The following is a 25,891-nucleotide window of genomic DNA, read 5'->3' as shown; positions in this document are numbered from 1 at the left end:
AGCACTGGGAAACAACTTGCTTAAAGCTGTATTTCACCTTTTGATTTGTAGTTTAAAGGCAAACATCAATATTACAGGTACTCTTCTGTTTGACTCTCACTCTGCCTAAGTATGAGGCACCAGAGATGAAAAGCTTAGATGTTACAACAGGTCCCTTCTAGCACTTTGCCATTTTACCTGTGGTGTCACGTTTTTTAAATTGTTACATAACCATTGCACAGGCTAAATTTCTCTTTGGTGGCTACTCCATCTGATGCACCATGACTGATGATACACAGGTGTCTAAAGTATGCGTTTGCTCTTTGTCATTTGTTTAGCAATATCTGTGCAACAGGAGCGTTTTTTGATAAATTCAGGTTAATCTAGTAGTCATGAAAAGGAATCTCAGTGAAGCTAGACTGGAAATCAATTCATAGAAGTAACATAAGCTGGGTGAATTCCTAACTACACAAGAAAAGCAGGAAAAAGGCCAGAAAATGAATGCAGACAGAAATGATACTTAGTGTCAGAAACCAAGTCTGTTTTCCTCCAGCAAAACATATGCTACATCCAACTCTCAGATGCTTTGGGACCAATTTGGTGGCAGAAATCTCACCCCTGAAACATTCAGGGGCAGGCTGGACAGGGCTCTGAGCAACCTGATCCAGCTAAAGATGTTCCTGCTCACTGCACCTTTAAATGTCCCTTCCAACCCAAATGATTCTATGATTTTCAGTGATTAATTCTGATTAGGGCTTCCTCCCATCCTACAGCTTGCCTACCACAAATCTATCTGCACAACAGTCACTTCTGGAGAGTTTTATAAATGGAGCTAATCCTGTGAGATAGTTTGATGGCTGACCGAGTTCCCGTTAGCTAATCCACATCAGCTGCTCTTGGAAACATTCTTTGGGGTAACATCAGGCCCATGCTTTCAGAATTACTCATGCATATATCCAGTTAACAGGTTTTACATGTATTTTGATGACTTCCACTTCTCAGCTGAAACATAGAGCATTATAGAATTTGGCAATCCAAGTTGGGACAGTTCACCCCTTGGACAATGCAGGGCCATTCCCAAGACTGTTATATATATATATATAATAAGCATCTGTTTTCTGTCATTATGGTACATAATAGCTTAATATTCTCAGCATTCGATCACAGTTGAGAAGACCATCAGATGTAGGGGTGGGGTTTATTTCTTCTTTCCTTTCTTTTTAAATTAAACATGTTTTCTGTCAGCACCTCATCTTTGTTTTTAATTTATAAGAAATATTAATGCAATTCCTGTCATTTAACTTTTCTTCCTTCTGCAAGCACTCATTCCTCATTTGCATCCAAATTTGGTTCCCCTTTTACTGAAAATGATTTATATCAAGAAGCTGTCTTTAAAGAATATTGTTTATATTGATGGCACAAATCCTATATCATTAAAAGCTTCCACACATGTTTTGCCTTTGTCCTTTTTCTTTTTTTGGTCTCTAGCTGGCATCGTGTTTCGTGTTTGGTCCTGAGGTGCTGAAAGAAGGCAATTTTAAAAAAAGAGAAGTTTAGTTTTACAAGGATTACAGGTGTTAGTGACCCATACAGAGTCCTAGACTGAGAACTCTGGGACACTCTTGAAAGCACTGGAACAGTTTATTTGATGCTTACGACACTTTACCTCTGACCTTCCAATACAGTAATAAAACCCCCTTCCCTTTCACTTAGTGCTCTGAAACAAATTCTTACATAGGCGAGTGGTTCCACCAGGCTATTAGTCTGGAATGTCTTTTGGATATTTAATATGACTAGACTTGTATAGTTTGGAAAGTCTTCTATAGTCCTTTATAGTTATATTATGCTTGAAATACAGCAAAATGCTTTCAAATAAACGGTGACTTTGAAAAGCTGTCACAAATATTTCACCACTGTAGGCAAGTAAGACATCATACTTTGTTTACCTTAGGCAGAATACGGATCTCAAAGAAACAAAGCTGTAGCCTCTCAATTAAGTCTTCAAAGAGAGGCTGCTTATTGCAGTGATAACCTTCTTTAAAAGATTAATGTCTAAGACAGGTCATTCTGAGATAGAAAGAAAAACAACCCATGACCTAAAGACAGCATGTCTCATGACTGGAAGAAAAGACTCCTACCTGAAAGCCTTTCTTCCACCTGGTTATATTCTATGGTCCCACTCACACCAGAGGGAAGAGTGACAGGAACAAAACAAACTGGTTTTCCAGAAAGCATCTCCCTTTACTGCTCTGATAAACTGCTTACAGCAGGGACTCTGACAGGCTTTCAGGTGACTCTAATCTGCTCGTCCAGTGATCAATGAATGACTACAGTAATCAGCTTGTAAGGGCTACAGGCTTCCCAACATAGACACTTGTGCTGGGGAGGCTGCACTGAAAAAAAAGTAAGTGTAAACAGAAAGTGGTGGGGGAGAAAGGGGAACAGATATGAACTCAGGAAAGTGCACTGCTGGCAGGGAGGGAGAAATGAGGTCAAGAGCCAATGAGCAGGACCAGCTGAACAGTGTTTGCTCACCCAGGGAGGCAGCATTAGGCCTCTATTCAAAACAGTGTGCAGGGCACAAGCATCAGCAAAATGGGTGGCTGCAGAGCATTAGAGCCCACAAAAGTCACCCGGCTGCAAGCCTGTACTGCTGCTATCACTACCCACGCTCCATGCCCTCCCTCTTGAAATCAATCAGTGATGATGCTGCTGCCTGGTGGGAGGAGGCTGGAGAACACTCAAGGAGCCCACAGTGGGTCAGATACTTTGTTTTGTCCCCTACTGCAGAACTGCAAGGGAAAAGGACATTCTCCCAGGAGTCAGCCCTCAGGTAACAAGCAATCCAGCTTGGTACCGTACCTAGAGACAGCTGGTAAAAGCTGCGCCTCTTACACACAGAATCTGTTTGCAAAAGAACAAAAGCTTGCTACACACAATATTAATTTGGTTTGGCACAACAGTAGATTGAGACTATCATATGCCCCATCCCTAGTCCCTCTCTCCCTCCAGACTGTAATCTTGTACAGTACACCCAGGTGTTGCTGTGAACATCAGGTGGTTAAATATCCCTTTGACACAGCTTTTCTATGGGTGGATCTGACCTATAATTTCTTGTCAGTGATTATTTAACTGACAAAGACAATGACATATCAGAAGGATTATCTCAGGTATGAGGCAGACCTGAAGAACAGTTACTAGGCCTGGGAGCTGGCCCCACCTTCCAACTGTGCCAGTTATTACCACTAGTTGTCCTGCCTATATACTCTGATGGTCATAGCTAGAGGAAAGCACTAACACTGATGCACTACACAGGGACATCCAAAGTCAATTAACTTCTCCTCACCTCAGTTTCCTGTTCATAAAAAACTGATGCAAATGTTCAGCCACCCTGGTAAAGAGCTGATTAATATTAATATTCAACTTCAGTATCTACAATCACCATCAGTATATATATCACTGTATACTTCAGGTGACCTGAATGTACCCTCTATATCCCTGTTAAGAAGTTTTTCTGTTTTGGTTTTGTGTTTTTGTTTGTTTTTTTTTTTTCCAAAATGGGATGTCTGGTGTATTTAAAAAAAAAAAAGGCTTGCATACTTATTTTCATATCACAAAACAATATGGAAACTGTAATATTAAATGTGAACATGAACCCAATTGCTTAGCTTGCACATACGATAACAGAAACAACTCAGTCATGCACATGCTTAAAAACTAAAAAAAAAATTGTAAATCGGCCCCAAAGCCTCCCAAATTCTGATCTTCCTGTGTATAGAAAATTATGTATAAGTTTAAAGGAAAACAATTCTAACATTTGCAGAGCAGCAATGCTACCACTTCAGGAACATCTATCATTGACTGTTTGAGTAACCCGAACCATGTTTCTCATCTCTCAGGTTTTCTTGCATTAGACTAATTAATCTAGCAACCCATCCGATGTACCCCGCTCACTGGAGAGTTCAGTTAGGAAAAGTTCTCATGGTGAAGACATTTGTTAGGCTGGTTTTTCAAGGAAGCGCTGCTCATTTTCTGTAGTACCTCTGTACCTGTATTTCAGCTGGAAGAAACTACTGTCAGGATTCAATTTAGTCTACTTAGTCTTTTACAAGGCCAAAATTAGCTTCACCTTGATTAACTTAGTTTCTCCACAGACTACCTAATGGATCTATCCCAATTTACTCAGCCTTCAGATCACTTAAGTAGTCTGAAGATGTTATTTTCTTGTCTTAAATAAGCAGAAGACTGATTAGTTCGAATTTTTTAAGATCATTGCATTTCTTATGCCCCACCCTTATGAAGTGCGGGACTTTCTTGACACTGCCAAAAGCCTCCTAGAAACAGCTAAGAACCTTCAGCATTTTACATACAAAACCAAGGACGGACTGAGGTTGCTCAGTGCTAGGCAGAATTTATCCTGCTTAATAATACGGAAGCAAAAGACAACCATAAATGAATCTGAGACTGATGACTTAGAAGGAATGCTATGCCACAATAGCAGCTGTTTACCCAGGGCCCGATGCAAAGCATACTGAAAGTACTGGAAAAATCCCCACCTTGTGTTTAACAGGACTTGGAGCAGTAGCCTTTTATGGGGCAAAGGGCCTTTAAAATGTTGCTTATAAATACATAAAGGGCTAGTGTCAGGAGGATGGAGCCGGGCTCTTCTTGGTGATGGCCAATGACAGGACAAGGGGCAACGGGTGCAAGCTGGAGCATAGGAGGTTTCAAATTAACATAAGGAAAAACTTTTTTCACTGTGAGGGTGACAGAGCACTGGAACAGGCTGCCCAGAGAGGTTGTGGAGTCTCCTCTGGAGACATTCAAAGCCCACCTGGACGCGTTCCTGTGTGATCTACTCTAGGTGGTCCTGCTCTGGCAGCAGGGGTTGGACTAGGTGATCTTTTGAGGTTCCTTCCAACCCCCAACATTCTGTGATTCTGTGATTCCTACAATAATCCAACACAGGAAATTTCCTTTGAAAAAAAACATAGCAACAGATCTTCTGAAGGACAAAGAATGCACAAAGGATGATCAGAAAACATAATATGTATTAGGTCAACGGCTGGACTTGACTGTAGAGGTCTATTCCAACCTAATGACTCTATGTGGCCAGATAACACCTATAACCTACTAGCAGGTTTAAGATTCATCTTGTAATACAACTCAGACATGAGGCTTATGTTCTGGTTGTTTGTGGGGTTTTTTTTGCTTTGACCAGTTTGTCACTCACTATCATTGCTGCCAGTATGGGACTTTTCTGAGTTCTGTGAGCTTAATTTAATTTAGAAGGTGGAGCTTTTTGCCTTTGAAAAACAAAATTGAGTTTTACTGTTAAGACAGGCAATTCACTCCAGGTGAAGTTTCTCCAAGGATCACAGCAGATATTTCCCCTCCATGCAACTCTTGCTGCATTAGAATAGCAAAGCCAAAAATGGCAATATGAAGTGAAACACAGACCCAGGCAGACTCAGAGATGTGTCCAAGAACCACAGTAGCAAGTTAAGGAAAAGCCGAATTCTGACACTGGTCCGATACTGATGACATGCCAAGAACATCCATTCCTTCTTAGATTAAATACAAACTAGTTTTCACATATAAAAGGAAAGTATTTTTCTAGCAATGAATGAACAACCTGAGCACTGCATGAAACCTGAAAACCTTAAATCATCTCGGAGACAAAAGGAACCAGACAGAGAAGGGTTACAATTCAGAAAGTTTTTACAGACTATTCCAAAAATCAATGTCTGGTCAGGAGAACGATTTTTAAAGTTTTCTCTCTTTCTGCATGTACACTGATTTCCTGCTGTAATCGGGCTGTAAAAGTTGAGCATTTAGAGAAGCCTTAGCAGCAGCATTCAGAGTCTCAGAGAACTCTAATGCCCGTAAGCATTTGCTAGAGGGTCTGATGGAAAAAATGCATGTTCTTAATTCTGCTCTTGTTCTTCCCCCCACACTCCATGAATCCCAGAAAATAGAACGGGATGCAAAAGAAAGGAACTAACTCCCCATAATAGGGGCAATGCAGCTTTCTAGCTCCCGACTAGCTAAACTACAGGAGAAATCTAACTCAGTGCAACAGCGACTAGGTAGCCTGAAATAGCCCAGCAGAGTAGTCAAGCCCAGGGAAAAGCTAGGTCACTGTGGCTCCCACGTTAGCATTGTATCAAACTCAGGAACGGTTAGTAAGACAGGGGCTGTCTTTTTGGTTTCTGTGTCCCAGTGAAGAATGAGCAGGTCCCATCTCAAAGACAGCTCCCTTGAGGTGGAGTGCTCTTCAGTGGCCCTTGGCTAATACAGATGAAATGCTCCAAAGAAATTATAAATGACAGCTTTGAGAAGAGATTAGTTTCAGGCTTATTTTAAATCAATGTTTTCCTACTTTGCGCCTTTTATTGGGGGGAGGGGGAAGGCGGGGCGGGGGCCGACTGCATTTCCAGTTTGGTAATCAAGAAATTAACTCATAGGTTTCCCAGAATTACTTTGTTTTCATTTTAAGCTTGTCTAGGCTTTTAAGTGGATTTGTACAGACAGAATAGGGGCAGGCATACCACTGAAGTGCTGTAGACAAACACCACAGAACACTGGCAAACGAAGACAAATCTTGGGATCCCAGGGATCAGGGTACATTTCCCACCAAGCTGCATGTACAGATTCAGGCCAGGTATTATCTGGTCATAGACAAAAGGAATAGTTCCCTTGGCAGCTGTCACGCAGCAGTCTGTTGGACAGGCAGTACCAATCTTCTATAAATCTGGGGAAAAAATCATCTGCAGATGACAAATACCAAATACAGGCTTGAATGTAGAGGGAGGGGAAGTCTGAGGAGGGGGATTGTAGAGGGAGGGGGCTGATCATCTTCAGGCCACAAAATGAAACACCTGTATAAACTGATGCCCGGTGAGATCATAAGAATAAAGACCGTAATACCGATTGATAATACCTCACTGTTCAATTTATCCATGGGATTCTGTCATCTCTTGTCTTCATTGCGATCTCTGATCTTTTAGGCTATGTTTGTTCAAATTCTGGTGCAGAATTACGGCTTTCACAGACAAATAATCTATGTTAAATCAGCACTAAGGGTATCAAATTATTCATATTTGCAAACAGGATGCTCTCGGATTTCAGAGACAACAGATCACCTCCACTGCTTACTAAAGCGTTCTTCTGGTACTTTCACTACCAAAATTCTGCTTATTTAGAGATGTACTGGTCCCAATTAGCCGATACATACCTCTTCAGAATTATCTCTGATAAATCCTGGTAGCAGAACAAGAATATTGGCATTTGCTATCATAATTGACATCCTTGGCACTCGTCTCTCTGCTCTGCCTTTCAAGAGAAAGGAGTAGCATCTGCCTCCTCACCATAACACTGTCTGCCTGGTGGGTGATACTGGTGATACTGCACTTAGTTTTCTTTCAGCAGCAACAGTCCTTTCCTACACTGGTACACCTCTTCCAAAACTCAGCCTCGCTGCTCTGTACCACACTAAAGCCTTCCTGGTAAGGTTAGAGCATTAATAATATTTTACGAAACATGCATATTACTTTACATTTCACAGTCCTTAAGCACTTAAGTTGCACACACCTTCAAGGGGGAGAACATGTATCCAGCTGACAACAGCCTGGGAAAAACATGGAATCCACTTACAACCACGTCCGTCAAGGACCCAGTTTTTTTTTTTTAAAAAAAAGATTATAGCTGGTTTCATTGCAGTAATTACAGCATGCTGAGATATTCACCTTTGACTGTGACCTGAGCACTGCAAGATGCCTGTCCTGTGTTGTTTTCAGCCAGACAGGTATAAATGCCATCATCTTCTGGTAGGGCATCTTGGACAGTCAATTTTGCAACTCCATCTTCAAAAGTTGAATGGGCATACTGAATTGGCTGCTCTGCAGACAGAAAGGAAGAGAATTGTCTTAACATCAGCCACAAGTTTCAAAAGCACTTCTTGTTTTCAGTGAATTCTGGATGCCTAACACCAGCCGGTATATTAAATTGCAGAGCCAAATCCCACTCTCTGGTGCACAGCCACTGCTCTCTAGTGACTAAAAACCAGCTGCATCCCAAGCACAAAGCAGAACATGGTTGTCAGACAAATGCTGCCCTTAGGTTCACTGGGTGCTACCTTGAGTAGCAGCAAAAGGAGAAAGGTTTATCTTTGTACTTTGAATAGATTCTCTTTCAGGTGGATAAGAAAAGAAAAGCCTTGCATGTTTGCTTCAGACGCTGTCTCCATCTTGTGCTTTGCCTGAAACCAGGTATTAGCATTATTGTCTAGACGTGCAAAATCTGTTGGGCATGGAGAAGCACTTGAAGTCACCCATCAAGTACTTAGTAGTGGAAGACATTCCAAGAGAGACAGCAAAATCCACGATGGAGCCAAGAGGCCAATTTACACAAGCAGTCGAACTACTCTACAGTATGTATAGTCGTAATCAACAGGTAGAGTCTGATCTGTGGTGATGTGATTATTAAAGAAGTTAATTTTAAGAAACTGGTTCCTTGAATTAGTTCGGAACATACTTAAACGTCAGTTAAAGTTGCTTTGCTACTGTTTCAGGAACTGTCATCAATCTCAGCCTTACTTTCTGAAATGCTTCTGCAATCTGTTTTCCTAATATTAAATAGTTTCCACTACTGACTCATCATTGGTTGCTTTCCCAGTGTATGCAATGCTTAAGAGGGCCTGATATCTGTGCATAAACATGATACTGGAAAAAGAAATTAGGGTCATCCAGGAGAAGAGGGTGAAACTGCAGAGAAATTGTGCAGGATCGAATCAGACATCTGTCACTTGGGAAATCACAGTCAAAAGGAAAGATCAAAATCTGTTTAGTTGACAAAATAATTTTAAAAGATTATGAAAAAGCTCTGGGGCTTCTAAGAACCAGCCCTGCACTATGAGCAGGATAAATTAAATGATGGGACAGATTTTTCTCACATCTCTGATTTTCAACAACAGCAAACTCAGAAGGCAGTCACTATCTAAGCACTACCTGTGTGCATACGAAGTTTCATTCTGAAATACAAACATGTGCCAAAATCTGCATGATCTAATACTTTCATATATTATAAAATGTGGTGGATGATTTTGTTCCTTTACTTATAAGTTATCTCTTTGTTAAGTTAGCAAGTTCTCTACCACATGAAATACTGGGGTGAATATTTAATCAACTGCCCAGAAGACTCCAATTTTAGAATAAACTCTCTCCACCTTCTTCAGGTCATGTATTCTTATTACTGGTTCCTTTGAGCTCTCTTTCACTCAGTTACACACAGACTGTTGTAACTATTAGGTCCAATCACATATTGTTTGCATGTGGGAATAACATTACATTTGAATATGTACCTATAGAGCTAAAGCCCAAGCAGACAAAGCTTTCTGTAAGAGGACATGGGGTGCTGGATGGCCTTCCTGGTCTGACTGTAACCTGGCAGAGATCCTGTCTGGGATTCTGACATTGAAACTATTAATGGTGCCTAATGATGCTACGATGATAACCGTATCAGAAATACACTCAGGATAAAAGCCACATAATCAAAACCAGAACAATACTCTTATTTCTGTTGTAAATAAAGAAATGAACAGGGTAAGTTTTCTACATGGAAAAAGAAAATGTGGTCTCCTTCGCCTTGTCCTCAAATTTTGTGAGGGCGTATCCTTTTTCACTCCAGCTACCAGCAAAACTGTGACTATTTTTTGGCACTATTCACAGAACAGTGAATTAACGTACAGAATAGCCTTTTCATCAGACCCCTGAAAACAAACACAAGTATATCAGCCTGAGGAATAACCTGCAGCAAGATTCTAAGTTATGTCCATTGTACTTATATTTTGATCTAATAAAAACAACTCTCCCAGTAGTGAAATGTTCCCTTCTCCAGAGCCAGAACAGTCAAACCTCCGTGACAGTTTGGCAGCAGGAACAATAACAAAAAAATACCTTTTTGCTGGCATGTTATGCCAGAAGAAAGGAAATTTTCCCCTGGCCCATTTATTAAAAGCTTTCTGGACAGATCAGAAAGCTATCCTAAAACCAAACACTACTCAGAGCATTGTTATGCTAAAGTCATGGTCACACTGTTTTTAAATTCAGCAGAAAGAGGTTCAATTCAACCCAGGGGGAAAAAAAAACAACATGGAAAGCAATATGAAAAGAGAGATATTTAAAACACAGTCATCTAGGTCTTATTCCTGCAATTTGGAGTTACGTACTGAAGTATTGTCATAGAGAGCACATGTAAAAAGTCATTTATAAGGCTTTGGTGAGGCCAGAACTAAAACACAAGTTTACTTTCAGGGAATTTGCCAGTAAATCAGCAAAAAATCAGAAAGAAACCTAAAAGAAAGGGCAGAGTAAGAGCAACAGGACAAAAGAACTGTCTTGAAAAAGTTGGAAAAAAGCTTTGAATCATAAAAAGTATAAGAAAAAACCTGAAGATGGTAGAGCTGCAGAGAAGAGTAAGGGCTTGAATAAAATCCATAATTCTGTCAGGTAGCTCTTATTTGTGCAATCTCAATGAATATGGAAAAACTACTTATCCCCAGAGATGCCAAGAATTAATTATATGCAATGCACGGCACATATCATCTATTCTTTGTCTTGGTTGACCACAAAGAGGAGAAGTCAATCTATATAATGGCTTGGAAAATATTTTCAATGGGTATGTAGTCACAGCTGGTAAAAATGCTCAGTATCTGAATTAGTACTGTATTTAACATTGTACAAGGAGTTATTGCAAGTCTCAGTTCTCAGGTGGTGTGAAATCCTCGGAGATCATGGTCAGGCAGACCAGACAGTATACAGGCTGTTCAGTATCAAGGGCTGGCCAGATTAGGAGTGAGATTGTTCTGCTTTTTTCCTATTTTTTATTTGATTCTCAAAGCAGCCTTCTGTTCATAGAATCACAGAATTGTTTAGGTTGGAAAAGACCTTTAAGATCATTGAGTCCAACTGTTAACCTAGCACTGCCAAGTCCACCACTAAACCATGTCCCCAAGCACCACATCTACATATCTTTTAAGTACCTCAAAGGCTGAGGACTTCATCACTTCCCTAGGCAGCCTGTTCCAGTGCTTGATAACCCTTTCAGTGAAGAAAATTTTCCTAATGTCCAATCTAAATCCCCCCTGGCAGCAGTTGAGGCAGTTTCCTCTCATCCTGTCATGTATTATTTGGGAGAAAAGACCAACACTTATCTCAATACAAGCTCCTTTCAGGTAGTTGTAGAGAGCAATCTCCTTTTCTCCAGGAGAAATCATGGTTTTGTTATGATTTGATTACTTGGTCTTTACATTCATTATTTCACTGAGATACATGCATTTTCTCACCGTTCCTTTCAAAAATTCATTCTAGTTTGTTATCGCTGTCATGCTTGGAAGACTATTTGCATTTGATATTTTAGTGCGAACTGTACACATCCTGTGCCCTGTGATTTTTATTTCTACAGAGTTCTGCAAAAGTGCTATAGTTTGAAGAGCAGTGTGATTGCTCTCAGAAGATTGCGTTTTTCTCTGCCGCAGCCTATCGGTTGTGAAGGTAAAAAGCTTTATATTCCAAGCATGGAGAGTAGATTGTAACACACCTTTTTTAAAAACAAAATTTATCTGCCTGCCTCAAATTGTTTACTGTGAATATATGGTTTTCTTCATAAGGCCAGTCGATGAAAGGCTCCATCACATCATTTTCCCAAAAGCATTGTTACGTCTGCTTGGAGTAATACTTCAGAACCAGAAACACAACTTTCTCCTTTATTTGCTAATGGATATAACTATGAGAAGTTTGCAGTAAGTTTGTAGTATCTAGCTAGCTGGTCTAGCTGGTAGACAGGAAGGAAATGTTTGCATTCAAATGGATAACACAATAGCCATTTTGATCCTTAGGTAAAATAATGACCTAGGAGTGTACATGGAATTATCAGCATTAAACAACTGTTTATAATCCATTCCAGTTTGTATCAAAACAGTATATAAACAGTTATATATCACAATCAGATGCAAGACAGAAAAATACTAAATTATAGTGGCATGTTTTAGGTGTCTGGAATTAAATTAATGTGCTTAAGTCTTTAGATAAAAAATTAGGGACATCATACATTACTATTATTATGATAGTTTCTTGTGCTTCTGTAACTCTGGCTCATCACTGCCTTTTGATTTAAGAGCAGAGTTAATGCACTGGCTTCCACTTACAGAACCCTAATGGTCTGAAATCCAGCTATCTGGAAAAAACCCACCTGCTTCTGTCTCCTTGTGATATTGATCCAATTGCGGTTAGAAGCTTGGATGGTTATACCTGAACAGGGGCAGACTCGTCTGAGATTAGTGAGAAGAAAGGTCAATGCAGAACAAACATAGTGAAAAGGGGGGGTGGACACACAGTGCCTACTAGAGGCCTACAGAAACATGTTGCTTACTGATCTCTCATTTTTCAGGAGACACTGTTTTTCTGGTTAGCAAATCAGAGGACGGTTATATCAATAGAGACGCTGTATCTATGCCTGGTGAACTGTAACACAGAAAGTCATTTGAGGCAGGAAGATGCTCTGTATGTGGAAGACAACTGGGTATATCTACATAACTCAATGACTATGGGAACTCTTTGTGAGCAGGGGATACCCTTGGAACTTGAAGATGAAATGACTGACCCTATGGTTAAGAGTTGCTCCTCCTGTGCTGCAAGACAACTCTTGCATAGCAAGACAGTGATTCTACTCACGTGGGCAAAGGAGGAACTACAGAGTAGCCTTCAGACAGAGAAACAAATTATTTCCAATAGGGGAGTGTCAGAGCCTTTACTCACGTTTCATGTTGTAAATAAAGCAGTGGCCTTTCCATTCTAGACAGGGAGCTATTGGGAAGGGGAACAGACCAGGCTGTGGGAACATACCTGTCTCAAGGTCAGGGTTCATTTTCCCTGCCACCTTTTTCAGTTATGCCATTTACTCTGAATAGCTAAAGAAAAACAGAGATCATGTACAAATAATTAATTTTAAAACAATCCTGGAGGAAACATCTGTATGGCACAGTATGCTATTCTTTGTCTTTAAATCACACACACACACATGTGCACAAAGATAGATAGCTCAGGAGAGTCCGCAAAAAAAATCAATTGCAATTCAGGAGTAACAGAGGTGATCAAGGGTTAAGCTATCTAGTATTTAATAGATATGGCTGTAAATGGAAAGAGCCCTTAGCCAAAGCATGTACTCCCTGGATCTCTGAAATAATTTGCAATCTAAGCAAAATGCTGATGTTTGGACCCAACTGCAGTATTAAGAGGGGACTGTTAAGAAGACTTGCATGTGCAGTTGTGTAATCAGGGCAGGGTATTCACCTCTGTAATCAGAGACGATACAACCTGATGAAAGAAAAAAATAATTTACTTATCCTTTTTTTAAGTCAGCTTGGGGCAAGCGTTAGAATCTCAAGGAACATATTTCTAGTAGAGAAGCAACCAGAAAAGCTGTGATTTTAAGATCTTGGGGACATAGCTCCTAATATCAATAACAACCTGCCCAGATGATGGAAGAGTGGAATCAGGCACAGGTTTCCTTCCTGCCGTCAAGAGTGATATATTGCACTTGTTTTGCTTAGAACTTATTACCCCTGCAACCCGTTACTCTCGGAGCAGAGGCTAGTGCCAGAGGAGTGGGGGGTAGCACAAGATTCAGCACACAGTAGCAACACAGGCTTTGCTGCGGCGTGGTGAACAGCCGTGTCTGACAAAGCCCAGGAAACCCATCTGCGAACAATCTTGTCACCAGAGTCCCCTGCTGGACATACTGGAGAACTGCATAAGACAGAAAAGAAAACCACCCTTCGTGCGTATTATGTGCACATAAACTGATTTTCTTCAAATATTCTAGTGGATTCTATGACAGTGATTTAGAGTGCTTTGTGCAGAATTCACAGCCTTGCTATGAACTGGTCAGACGGGCATTTGAGACTGGGGGTGTAGGTGCGTGCATGCACGTATTGCAGACCAGGGGATTCCTTACCATTGAGAAGCCATGTGATCTGAGGCACAGGTACGCCTCCTACACAGCACTGCAGCACAAAGTCTTGCCCTTCACTCACAGTGCATCCTTTCAAGACACTGGAAAAGCATGGAGCAACCTCTTGAACTTTAGGCCCTTTAAAACCAAAACGAAAACAGTTCCTTTAACCCAAATCGACAAATTATCTTTACCACTTAGTGACTTTTTCTAGGTACGCTTAGGTGATACGGCTGGGCTAACAGATTCATCCTATGTAAACAAGCAGAAAAAAAAAAAAAAGAGAGAGAGAGACTCATAACTATGATTAAATGTTTTATTGGGAAGCATAAATCATTTTGAGCAATGGACTGGTATAAAGAAGGGGTTCTTCTATAATCTACAAGGCAGGCGTTGCCAGCCCTCAAGCTGTATTTCAGGCAGTGGTTTTCTATGCCAGAATCCACCATCTGCAGCCAATCTCTAGAAGTGTATGCAACACAGTACCAGGCAGCTCAGCACAAAGAACAGGAAGGATAATCCTTCTCTCCTCTTGTCTGTCTTTTCCTAGTCCCTCTCCCAAATTTCCCCTGGCTGGCAGTGAGTTTACAGGTCTTTCATGAGACAGAAAGAGAGTATCTTGGGTATCCTGGTTTAACCTCAGGCACAGCAAATAGAGAAATGTTGCATAAACATGATCATAGCTCCAGGACAAAACCTAAAACCAGGTGAAAAGATTAGAATTGAGGACAGGATTTGCTAAGAGGCCAACAAATCTTTCAACCAGGCTAGTAAGACAGTGCCTTCAAGCTCAAAATAATTTGTCACTGGGAGGTGAACTTGAATGTAGCAGAATGCAATTCTCATTCCTTCACTTTTCTTATTCGCTTTACTGAACAGGATTGGTTTGTGCTCACAAAACATTTCAGATGTGCAGTGTCCTGCAGGAATGCCAAGCAACTCCAAAAGAACTGAATGCAGAACAACAAGATAAAATCTTTGGCAACCTGTATTAAATACAAGCATTAACAGAAAACCTCAGTGGAGAACAGGCTTCCCTGTGTTCAAAACATTCAATGAGATGGTTTTAGTTACACAAACAACAAAAACAAAAGGTCTGAAGGGAAACTGATGCAGAAAGTGGCTTGCCAGCTATCCCATACCACATTATTCACAGAGCTAGGAATCAGAATTAACCTGCACTGAGAAGTCATAATAGAAATTTTGTAGTGACCACTCTCTGACAGCTTAGAAAAGCCCAGCCACAGTTTTCAAAGTACAGATGGGCTCACAAGAACTTACTTCTGACAGTTAACAACCAGCTCGTGGAAGTTTGGCCTTTGGGGCTGAAAGCTGCACAGCTATAAGATCCACTGTCCCCCAAACAGGCTTTCTTTAACCATAGGCAATGAATTCCATCTTCTTCATAGATTTGTACATCCTCTCCAGCTTTAATAGGTTCACCTTCTTTGAACCACTCCACATCTGGTTTTGGTTTCCCTGAAACTAGATAATCAGGTATTTGAATTTTTATGAACAGGTATTCCCCTTAGCGTAATTCCATTATTTGCTTTAGTGTAAATTAGGTATAATTTACACATACATAATTATATAAAACTTAACAAACAAGTAACACACAAAACTATCTTCAAAAAGATGGTTTGGTATTTCTGATCTTCCAAAACCTCTTGGCCAGTCCATCTTTTGAAATAACAAATATTTGGTAACTTGAAAATCCGCAAGCACTTCTGTCTGAAAATTGTTCCTCTAAAAGTTACAGATAAAAATGGATGTGATGAGATATTAGAGGGAAAAGAAATAAATTTCTCCCCATTCCTTCCTACTCTGCTAAATTGGTTTCTCTGGGCACCTAGCAGTACTCTACAATCCACAGTACCTACCACTGAGGTTGTTTATTCTGGGACTGTTCAGCTTGGAGAAGAGAAGGCTCAAGGGGGGATCTCATCAATGTATACAAATATCTGCAAGGAGGGTGTAAAGATGATGGAGCCAGGCTCTTTTCAGTGGTGTCCAGTGATAGGACCATAGGCAATGACCACAAGCTGAAACATAGGAGGTTCTGTCTGAACATAAACACTTCTTTACTGTGAGGATTACTGAGCACTGGCACAGGTTGCCCAGAAAGGTTGTGGAGTCTCCCTCCCTGGAGATATTGAAAAGCCACCTTGACACAGTCCTGGACAACTTGCTTTAGGTGATTCTGCATGAGCAGGGGTGTTGAACCAGATAACTTCTAGAGGTCCCTTCCAACCTCAAACATTCTGTGATTCTGGCTATTTTTTTCTAGACTAGGGTCCAGGTGTAGGCAAGGCAGGCAGCTTCCTAGGACAGTAAACTTTCAGGGAGCAGAAGCAAAACAGCTGTGGCTTCACTGCCCACTTTACCTGTGTCAGAGCCCTAGAAACACAATTTGGCTCCTAGTAGTGTTGAGGGAGGTCTGGGCTTCATGGGGCAGTTGCTATGACGAGCAAAGAGAAGAGGCTAGGAAAAAATGCCACAAAAGGTCACCCACAGCATCATTCACTTCTTTTCAGCAAACAAGGCCCTCTGAGGCTTCCACTTTGCTGATGTTGCTCCTCAGCTCTAATCATTTCATTATAGCAAGAGTGCTCAGCCCCAGAGAAAGGCACAAACAGTACAAGGTGGTGGCAATATCTGCAATGAAGGCATATGATACATCGCAGGAAACCCTTCTGAACAGAGAAATTACAAGGATAGGGGAGTGAATTATCAAGGAGAGGAACCCTTCGCTAGAAGCTGGATCCCACTAGAAACATGAGAACAAGGAATTCCTTCTCTTTGGGGAAAAAAAGAAAAAAAGCAGCCCCTAAATCCAGCTCCAAATTCTCCAAATCCATAAAAAATATGGAAGGGGGAGGTTACCATTACACCCACAAATTGGCCAAAAAATGGAATGCCCATTGCATGCAGTGGAAAGCAGGAAGTGTCCTTTTTCTATGATTTTTTTTTTTTCCACTAGAAACTAGAAGTTATTCAGAAAAGATTCTCTTCCCACTGCCTCCAGCAAAGAAAGAGAACATTGGAATCCATAGAAAATTAGTGACAAACAGTGGAGGTGGCAGAACCTCCAAAAGCTGGGGGGGGGGGGCCGGCAGAAATTCAAGGCCTGAAGTGTCAAAGAACCTGGGTGCTTGGTAGTAACCGTACAGACCCAGAAGCATGCTGACCTGACAGCCGGGCAGGTAGAAGCCTCCTTAAGGGTGTGATAGCATTTCCATTGTCCATTGCAACCAGGAAGCAGACTCTGGTCACCCTTTGCAGAGAGGATCCTCAGGAAAGTGTTTCTCGGGTTACTTATTAAAGCGCACTAGGGACATTCCATTGTAACTTCCCCACAGACACCTTGACTTTGCACATAAGGGTTTGTGCTTTGGGTCCAAAGCCAAACGAAAAGGCACTCACTAGCTTCAGTAAGAACTGAATGACCTCTTCAGTTTCTGTACAATAGGGACTATTTTTCCCTGCCAAACAGGATCATGAGTTAAACCTTGCGATGTTTCTGAGATGCTCTGATGGAAAGCATTCCAAGTTCTCAGCACTACTATACCTGAAAAACAAACTATTTGAAAGGTGCCAGGATCTTTGGAATATTTGCTCCCTTCCTCACTCTCTGGCCTTGTGAAATAAATTGTATTCTTTACTCATGGGGCAAGAACTATCAAGAAATGAAATAAATTACCATGGTTTTGTTGTGAATTTTTTTTTCCTCCAGAGACATAAAAAACAATTTCTCTCTCACTTGTGGGAACACTTTAAAGTGCAAATGTTATTTTAAAAAAATAGCAGAAAAATTCTTCCAAATTATTTTCTACTAAAACTGTAATTAAAGAAAAAAAGCATTCCAAATCTACTCCCTGGATTCAGCAAAATGCAGCTCTCCTTGCTCTTCTGAGAGGTTAAAACCCGGTCAAATTCTGCAGAGCAAAATCTAAACCTCCCTGTTAGTTCTAACTTTATCATTTCAGCTGTTAGGAAGCGCTCAGATCAGCACTGGGTTGACCAAATATGAGGGGTAAAAGTAGATGCTGCAAGGTAAATGCAGTGACCGATTGTAGTTTCTTATCTGATAATTTTTTTGGCTCAAGAGCAATATAAATAATTACAGTTCTGGAAAGCGTACCATCCATTTTCTCTCTTGCACCCTCATATAAGAGGCCCTAAAACTACCTCCAAGAAAGGGTGGCATTGATTACATCTGGTGAAACCCAAGATGAGAGAAGGGATGGACGTTACGGTATGGAATGATTTGAAAATGTCAGTGAGAAGAGTATTGTGGAAACAGCATGAGATTCTGCATCTATTTCCCACATGCTTTAGGAGGAGGACAACTTGCAATGAACTTCCCACTTCTGCACACAGAATGGGAACCTAACTAACCCCAGGGCTCTGGTAACTTTCATCCCTTTACCTTTGCTCTTGAATTTAATCTCTTGGCCTTCTGATGCTTCCAGGCTCTGTGGACGGCTCTCAAACTGAGGAGGAATTCCCAGAGGCTCCCTCTTCTCCTCCAATACAGTCTTCGGGGTTCGAGATTTGTTTTCTGCTTCTCTACTCCTCGGACTGACTTGCCCTGTCAGAGAGGGGGTTTGCTGAGCTGACATCAGGGGCTGCACAGCCCTTTTCCTGTCTTCACCCTGTCTGATGAAAGTGGTCTGGGGCTCTGCCTTTGGTTCTGGTTGCAGTTTGACAGCTTGTAGTGTGATGGTGCTTGAAGTTTTCTGCAGGATCTGAGAACCCTTTTTTCCTTCTTTAGGTTCTTGAGGAGACACTGCATTGGCTTCTTGGTGCTGTCCCTGCTTACTGTCTTTGGCTTCTCTGGCGATGTAAAAGGTCTCTTTCTTTGCTGACACCCTGTCTTTGGTTTCAATCATGAGTTCAGTGCTGCTGGATTTCAGCTCTTTAGCAACCCCATTGCTAGTTGCCTGTTTGAATTCTGAATTTTCAACAGCTTTAACAGCAAGTGTTGTTGGTTTAGATGGCATGCTGAAGGAAAATGATAAGTTTACAGATATATGATTATTATTATCAGCAATGATATAAATGTACAAGCCCTTAGCAAGAAGGTGAACTGAACAGCCTTTAGTTTCCTTCACAGAGATCAAGAACATGGATGAAAGATGTGAAGTGAAAAGCTTCATAAAATGTTATCAGTGCTCAGATAATGTCTCAACTAAGGAGTTTCTGGATACAAATCCACTGCTCGGGTTTTAACATGTTTTGTGAGTCAGACACCAACCTTGCATACACTGCTTTAGACAGAGAGCAATTATCCGAGACCTTGGAATGACCGTGATGTAACTCTACTTCATGCTTTAATAAATTAAGGCCACTTATAATTATAGCTCAAAATGTCACATAAAATAGATCCCTAAAGGGAAATGAAAATGTAAATTGTGCCGTGAATTTACTATTTCTAATTATGGTATCTTGTAATTTAGGTGATTTCAAAAGAGGACTCGTCAGGAAACTTGACTAAAGTCTAGGGGAGGGAAAGGGGGTGTTGTCCAGAAAAAGAAAATCAATGGACTGGACGTAACAATATCAGCTATAGTTTTATTAGGAAGAGTTTCCCAGAATTATGATGGATCTGCTGCTCAGTACACTTTGGGGGCACAAGAGTAGCTGACTAATTGAGGACTTAAGTCTGAGTTTCCTCCATTGAAGTTGACTGCCCTGGACACCAAGCTATTGCCTGTACAGCACTCTGTCTGTCTGGGTCTCACATTTCAAAAGTATTATTCCAAGGCAGAATGTATTTGAAATAAAGGAAGCAAACTCCTAGCACAGCTCTGGTTTGCTATACTTAGTGCCATCGACTTATTCTCTCACAGAGATTCAGGATATTTATTGTGGTACTTTCTTCAGCCAAAGTTAAATGTACTAGAGACATGTCTACAAGTTTTGCGGTTAAAACTGTAAGATTTTTAAATTTTACAAAATATCTCTTTTTTTTATGAATAAGCAATGGAGGAGGCAAAACTACTCTGCAGAACCCAGCACATGGGAAGTTCTGGCTGTAGAGCTGCACCATTTGATTTACACTAAAACTCATTTAAAAGTATGTTCCTAAAAATCACACAGACCTGAAAAACAGGGTAGCACAGCATTTTCAGATCCACTTTGCAGTGGACATGGAATTAGGACAATGTGCATGCCATGAAATCCCCCTGAAGACTATAAAGCAACTAGCTTTCATCAGGGTGTTTTACACAGCTTAGAGCATTTCATTCCTGCATTTTCTGTTCACGAAGAGAAGCCATTTTACAAAATTATTTAAAAAAAAATATAGTAATTTAACTTTAAAAATCTTGATAAAGCCCTAAAATACGATTTTTTGTTGTTGTTTCTCGTTACTTTGCCCATACTTTTGTATGTATTTTCAGAAAACAGAAAAGACCATGGCCATACCACAGTTTGCTTATGACAGGAAAGAACAACAAGCTCAGTACTGACAAGCTGCATTCAGGTTTTTAACTCCAAAAAGGAAGTTTGAGCAATTGGTACAGAGTATAATTTCTCCTCGTATAGTTTTTGTTCAGATTATATAACTGTTTGGCTACACGGGAACAGTGAGCATAAAGCCATTTGAATTTTGCTTTCCTGAACCAGACCGGAACTCCGTACTTCAAAGTGTTGCCACCAGTTCCACCAACTATTTCGCAGGAGTCTACCAGGACAGCTGAATTTGGCAGCAAGGGAGAAGCTCATTCCAAGTAAACATTTTCCAACTTCCAAATACAGACTGACCCCAAAAGATTTATCACTTTGTAAGGGAGGCTCATGCAGTAAAGGTCAAAAATAGTGCACTGCAATTAAATATTCTGAGAGAGTACTCCAGCGAAAACATACCATGATGGTTGAGCGTATGTGTCAGTCTTATCTGAACCTGAAATAAAAAAAGAAAAAAGCAGGTAACTTATAATACTGTACCAAATTCCATAAATCTGGAAGATTTTAAGCAAAGAATATACTTAAGAACCTTTGCCCTTCATATTTTCAATCCATTGAAGTCAAGACTGAGTATCACCACACCTGAAATTTGATATGGGCAACAGCAAGCGGCTAAGCTGAAACACAAAGAGGTCTTGGTCCATTTTGAGACATTGCTGAGTCAACTGAGTTCTCAAGTCCCTTGAGAACCAAAGTTTCTGTGAGCCTCAAAGGCTCCTTGTTGGAAGAGAGAAGGAAGAGATTCCAACTGGGAGGCAGCTCATCAAATCTTATGTGAACTCCACAGAGCTTGTAGAAGTGGAGAAAGACAAACCACTAGTACTAGCCCTTAGCATGCCCACAGTGAAACTGTGAATGCAGTGAAAATGCAGCTGTCCCCTGGCTAAAACACAAAACCAGATCAACAATAGTAAATACTCCCCAAACCCAAGCCCACCTGTAAACTTTTACCAACTCACTTGCTGCGAGGCAAGCATTACCATGTTTAGCATGAATAACACAAAAGCTAATATATCACGTTTCTTCACTTTGCCACACCACCAGGAAATGTGGGAACATGGCTGAGCTATACCGATTTGCCAAGGTACCTCATCAGCTGCATTGATATAACTGAAGCACATATTTGCCCATAGTCATTCTCTTAGTTCATATGTATGTAATCCTCCATGCAAATCTCTCCCAAACCTTGACAGTATTTGTTTCTTCTGGGGGCAGCATGAAAGAATAAACAGTTGAGAGGAGAGAACCACCACCAGATCAAGTACCAACCACAGCTCTCCCTTCTTCCCTAGTAAACATTACAGGATTCAGCTTGTTTTCTCCTGGCCAGATCAAAGCTGCATCTACGATGTTGTCAGTGGTGAGACTAAAAACTACAGTATAAAGACATGTAATAATGAATTTGCAAGAGAATGAATTTCGCAAGTCATCAACAAATACTCTATAATAATGCTTTCAGAGCCTTTGCCCCAGGGAAAAGACAAAAACATGTGATGGATGATACCCTGATTTCCATGGTGTTTTGCAAGCAAAAATCCACATCTGAATGCTTGGACTTGCTGCACCATTCAGAGTGACCAAAAGAATCTATTTACACACACACAAAAGTTGCAGTGAGAGAGGGAAATAACCCATTGACCTCACTTGAGTAAACTTGTCAATAAATGGTAACAGAAATTCTTCACATAAAAATTAAAGCTGAAAAGAGACTGGATAAATGCAGAAGAGGAAGCTGAATAACCACTGGTTGCAGATCAGACCATACCATGCAACCCTGTCAATTAAAAGAACATTTTCCCCCTCCCTCTTCACTTTTCTCTATGCGAACTTCAGGGAAAAAAGGTAGTTCTTGGAACAAGATTATCTATATATTAGATTGCATGGATATAAAAAGAAAATGTAGTAATTCTGAGCCATTTGATTGTCTGCTAGCATCTTGCAGCAACTCCTATGATCTGATTTAATTGATAGTGAAAGAATTAGGTATTATATATTGTGGTTAGGTAGGTGGAATCATCCGATTAGTCAAGTACATTGCAAGAGCGTGCCCTTTTTACTGACCTGTACTAATCCAAGAAAGAATGCCCGCATTATTCAGAGATGTGGTCAGCATCTGAGGCAAACATATACCACAACTGACTTTGTGACCCCAGTTCCGCATCATCTCTCAAGGCAGATGTACCCATTACACAACAGAAAGCTCACCACTTCAGGGAGAGCAAGTAAGGATCAAGTTTCATGTTTAAATAAAAGGCTTATTGAACAAAATGGCCCTTTCTATAAAACATCAGTTGAATAGGCAACCTGTAGAAGCTCCTTCTACAATGGCTTCATTAGATTGGAACTTAGAGATAAAGAGTACAGCTTTAACCTCAGTGGTTCTGAGGATCCCAAATGTAAATCCTCTTGTTATTTATGTTCTTCACATCTCACAGAGTGACAGCATTGATGTGAACCTAAAAATCTTGCAAAAAATTCACTGTTGAGTGTGTATGTAACCCACTGATCTTATGATTGCAGCTGAAGCTAGCAGCTGTGATTTAATTATTTAATTGGGTCCAGTGACTGCTTACCCACTGACTGATTAAATTCCTCTTTAGTGTGGTTGCTGAAGGCTGTAAGATTTTGAGGCTGATGCAAAGGGCACCCTAAGAAGCATCAAACTGCAAAACTAACTGTCTATGATAATGTATATATGGAATAGAACATCCAAAATTATTTATACAAATACATTTATTTCCTTTAACAGTAGTGAAATAGGCAGGATTGGGAGTTGAGAAGCCTGAATTTTAGTCTCATTCAGCTGATTATTCTCTCTTACAGTTTAGAGTTATGCTCCTTTACTTTCGTGGTTCTACAAGTATAAATACAACTTTATTTCCCAAGAGGAAGCTGGTGCATCTGGTGTTAGTACTCAACAAATGCAAAATTAATTACTGATTATAATGACAACTGCAAGGTTTCTATTTGCTGAAATTAAAATCTATGTTCAAAATATATGGAGATCAAAATCACAGTAAAAGTAAAAAGTTGGTTTTAAAGAAAGTTGTTATGAAGCATTTGGACAGCCTTTTTCCCATTGAAGCAACACAATCTTTTCAGCCGGAACACGCTCCAAGCTATCACAGTATCTAATGAAGAGGAAGATAGTGAGAAAAAAAGTAAATGTTTATACTGAAAACACAACAAAAGATATTTTAAAGGAACATCTCTGGTTCACTTGTACTCTCTCCTGTAAACTCTTTGCTGTACCTTGAACGGTGAGCTCTGCAGACACAGATGCCTTCCCAGCACTGTTTACCACTGTGCACGTGTAAATTCCTGAATCAGCAAGCTGAGCATTTTGGATTTCCAAGAACTGGATGCCTGTTTTCTCAAACATGTTGAAACGCTCATTTTGCTGCAACTGAGTATCACCCTGCAAATATCACAAGACACCATGAGACAGCTAGATATTGGTAAGAGAAGGGGAGCAAGAAATTTTTTGGTAAAATGTCAGGACAAAATGCCTTTCTGCTATCTTTTAGCCAAATTCCTTCTATGAACAATACTCACATGGTATAAACAAAAAAACATGTCCAAAAGTTCATTTTGTCACCCACTCTTCTCAGTCTGGTTTTGGCTTTTCATTATTTACTATATTTATACTCGTAGAAAAATTTCTTTTCACTGTATGTGGGCTCAAACCAGTTTTCTGTTCATATTTGTTCCAGGAACTCAAATATCACCTTTTAAGCAAAAACTTCCAAATTGAGCAGTAGTTCTCTATCCCTCAATAGCTCCTTCATGCTGTATCACTCCAGGAACTGGAAAAAACTCTGTGTAAGAGAACCTTATCGGTGGCCAGGTGTGGGTAGCAGAAGGCACTAGGCATACATTAAGAGAGGTGTTGCTGCAACACAGCTCATTTGCAGGGCTACACTGGCATTAAATCAAAAGGTATGGCTCTGAGGCAAGAAGAAATGCAGGTAGTTACATTACACAGATTAGATGTTCAGAACGACAATTTTTGCCTTTAAATTCTATGAAATAATTGACCAACACCTCATTTGTGAGCAAATCAGTGCTTCTGCTTCAGTACCAGCCATTAAAGAGGAGTCCCTTGCTATCGGGCACTGCAGCTTTTCCTATCCTAGGTTTAGGAAGGGAAAACTTACAAATCTATGATTTGTAGGGCTTTGGTCAGGAAACACTTGGGAAACACTACAGTGTTTTCAGACACTGCCATTCCTGAAGTCTCTATCAACTTACTGCTATCTAGGTGCTGTAAGTCCTATTTGAATAAAAAAAGAGCTAGTTTATGTCAGGTGTTTGGTGATGACACAGTAGAAGCTTCTGTTCTTTGCAACCTGTTAATCCATACCTTATGAATAGGGATGCAAAAACATGCTTCACAACAACAACCTGCCAATAAAATTATGATAAAGAGCAACAACACATTTGCACATTACAGAGCGTATGAATTACTGAAAGACAGCTTCACAGTGCCCAAAATAGGTCCTAAAATAATATTACAAAAGCCTAAAGAAACTCAATTTCACCACAATCAATGGATCGAGGATAAGTTCAAGAAAGTGGACTGGATGCCTGCAGACCAGCAATGGTATGACCTCTGAACAAAACACCTGTAGTATTTTACGGAATAATGTATGCAGACCTGCAAGTGTTGAAATACGTTTTTTAAGGACATAAATATGAACAGAACTCATGGAGCTGCTAATAACGAGAACTTTACGCACTTCATTCATTTGATCAGAAAATGAATGCCAGATGATAGAATAACATATTATAGAAGCTGAAAATCAATAGCAAAATATGTAATAAAACCTTTAAGAAACTGCAAAAACATGTACAAAGAAGCACCAAAGTGTAGAACCAAGCTGCTGGATTGCTAGTCCCTACTTGCTGTTTACCACGCAGCCCTGAACAAAGAGAACTGAATGACAAATCCTGTTTTGCACTGAGTTGCACGGTTGGAAAACCTGAGTGAGTCTGGTGGGACTGAAGGCAGGCTGCTGGAGCAGCCGCATTGCAGACTGCCTGGAGAGCCAGCAGGCCCGAAAGAACTGATGGCAGCTGGAGGGAGAATCAGACTCCAGATGGAGCTGCCACCTGAAGGGGGTGTCTTAGCGAGTGCTTCCACAGCAAGGAGCTGCTTGTTTTCTGAGATGTACCCTGGCATTCTTGTACTACAAACAAGGGAAAGTCTGGAGTAAAGCAGGCAATGACATGGAAGTATTTCTCTGCTCTATAAGCAATTTTCTGGGTTTTGTTGTAGTTTCCCCCAGCTCCCAAATCTGGAGACTCCAGAAGACAATAAAAGCTCTGAGAAAAGCTTTTTTTTTAAGATAAGGCAACTGTCTGTTGAAGGTTGAGGGGGAGCAGGATGCCAACAGAGCAGTCATATATTTGCTCTTCCAAGTTAAAGAAA

The 25,891-nt window shown here is 40.5% G+C and overlaps 1 protein-coding gene across 3 annotated transcripts in view; it reads right to left on the bottom strand.

The window, feature by feature from the left end:
* The window catches only part of MYLK (myosin light chain kinase), a 218,344-nt gene that overhangs the window by 97,489 nt on the left and 94,964 nt on the right, over positions 1 to 25,891 (bottom strand). For all 3 annotated transcript variants that reach the window (XM_086464977.1, XM_086464979.1, XM_086464978.1), the window contains 6 exons: positions 23,713 to 23,878; positions 20,860 to 20,896; positions 18,419 to 18,993; positions 15,271 to 15,474; positions 13,993 to 14,127; positions 7,728 to 7,880 (listed from right to left, as the gene is read on the bottom strand). In XM_086464977.1, coding sequence (XP_086321103.1) covers positions 7,728 to 7,880; positions 13,993 to 14,127; positions 15,271 to 15,474; positions 18,419 to 18,993; positions 20,860 to 20,896; positions 23,713 to 23,878 — 1,270 coding nt within the window. The remainder of the gene's footprint in view (positions 1 to 7,727; positions 7,881 to 13,992; positions 14,128 to 15,270; positions 15,475 to 18,418; positions 18,994 to 20,859; positions 20,897 to 23,712; positions 23,879 to 25,891) is intronic.

Source organism: Leptosomus discolor, chromosome 5 (assembly GCF_034619465.1).
Source record: "Leptosomus discolor isolate bLepDis1 chromosome 5, bLepDis1.hap2, whole genome shotgun sequence".
Taxonomy (NCBI): Eukaryota; Metazoa; Chordata; class Aves; order Leptosomiformes; family Leptosomidae; genus Leptosomus; species Leptosomus discolor.
Note: the sequence above shows the minus strand (reverse complement) of the source record. Positions and strands in the feature narration are given on the sequence as shown.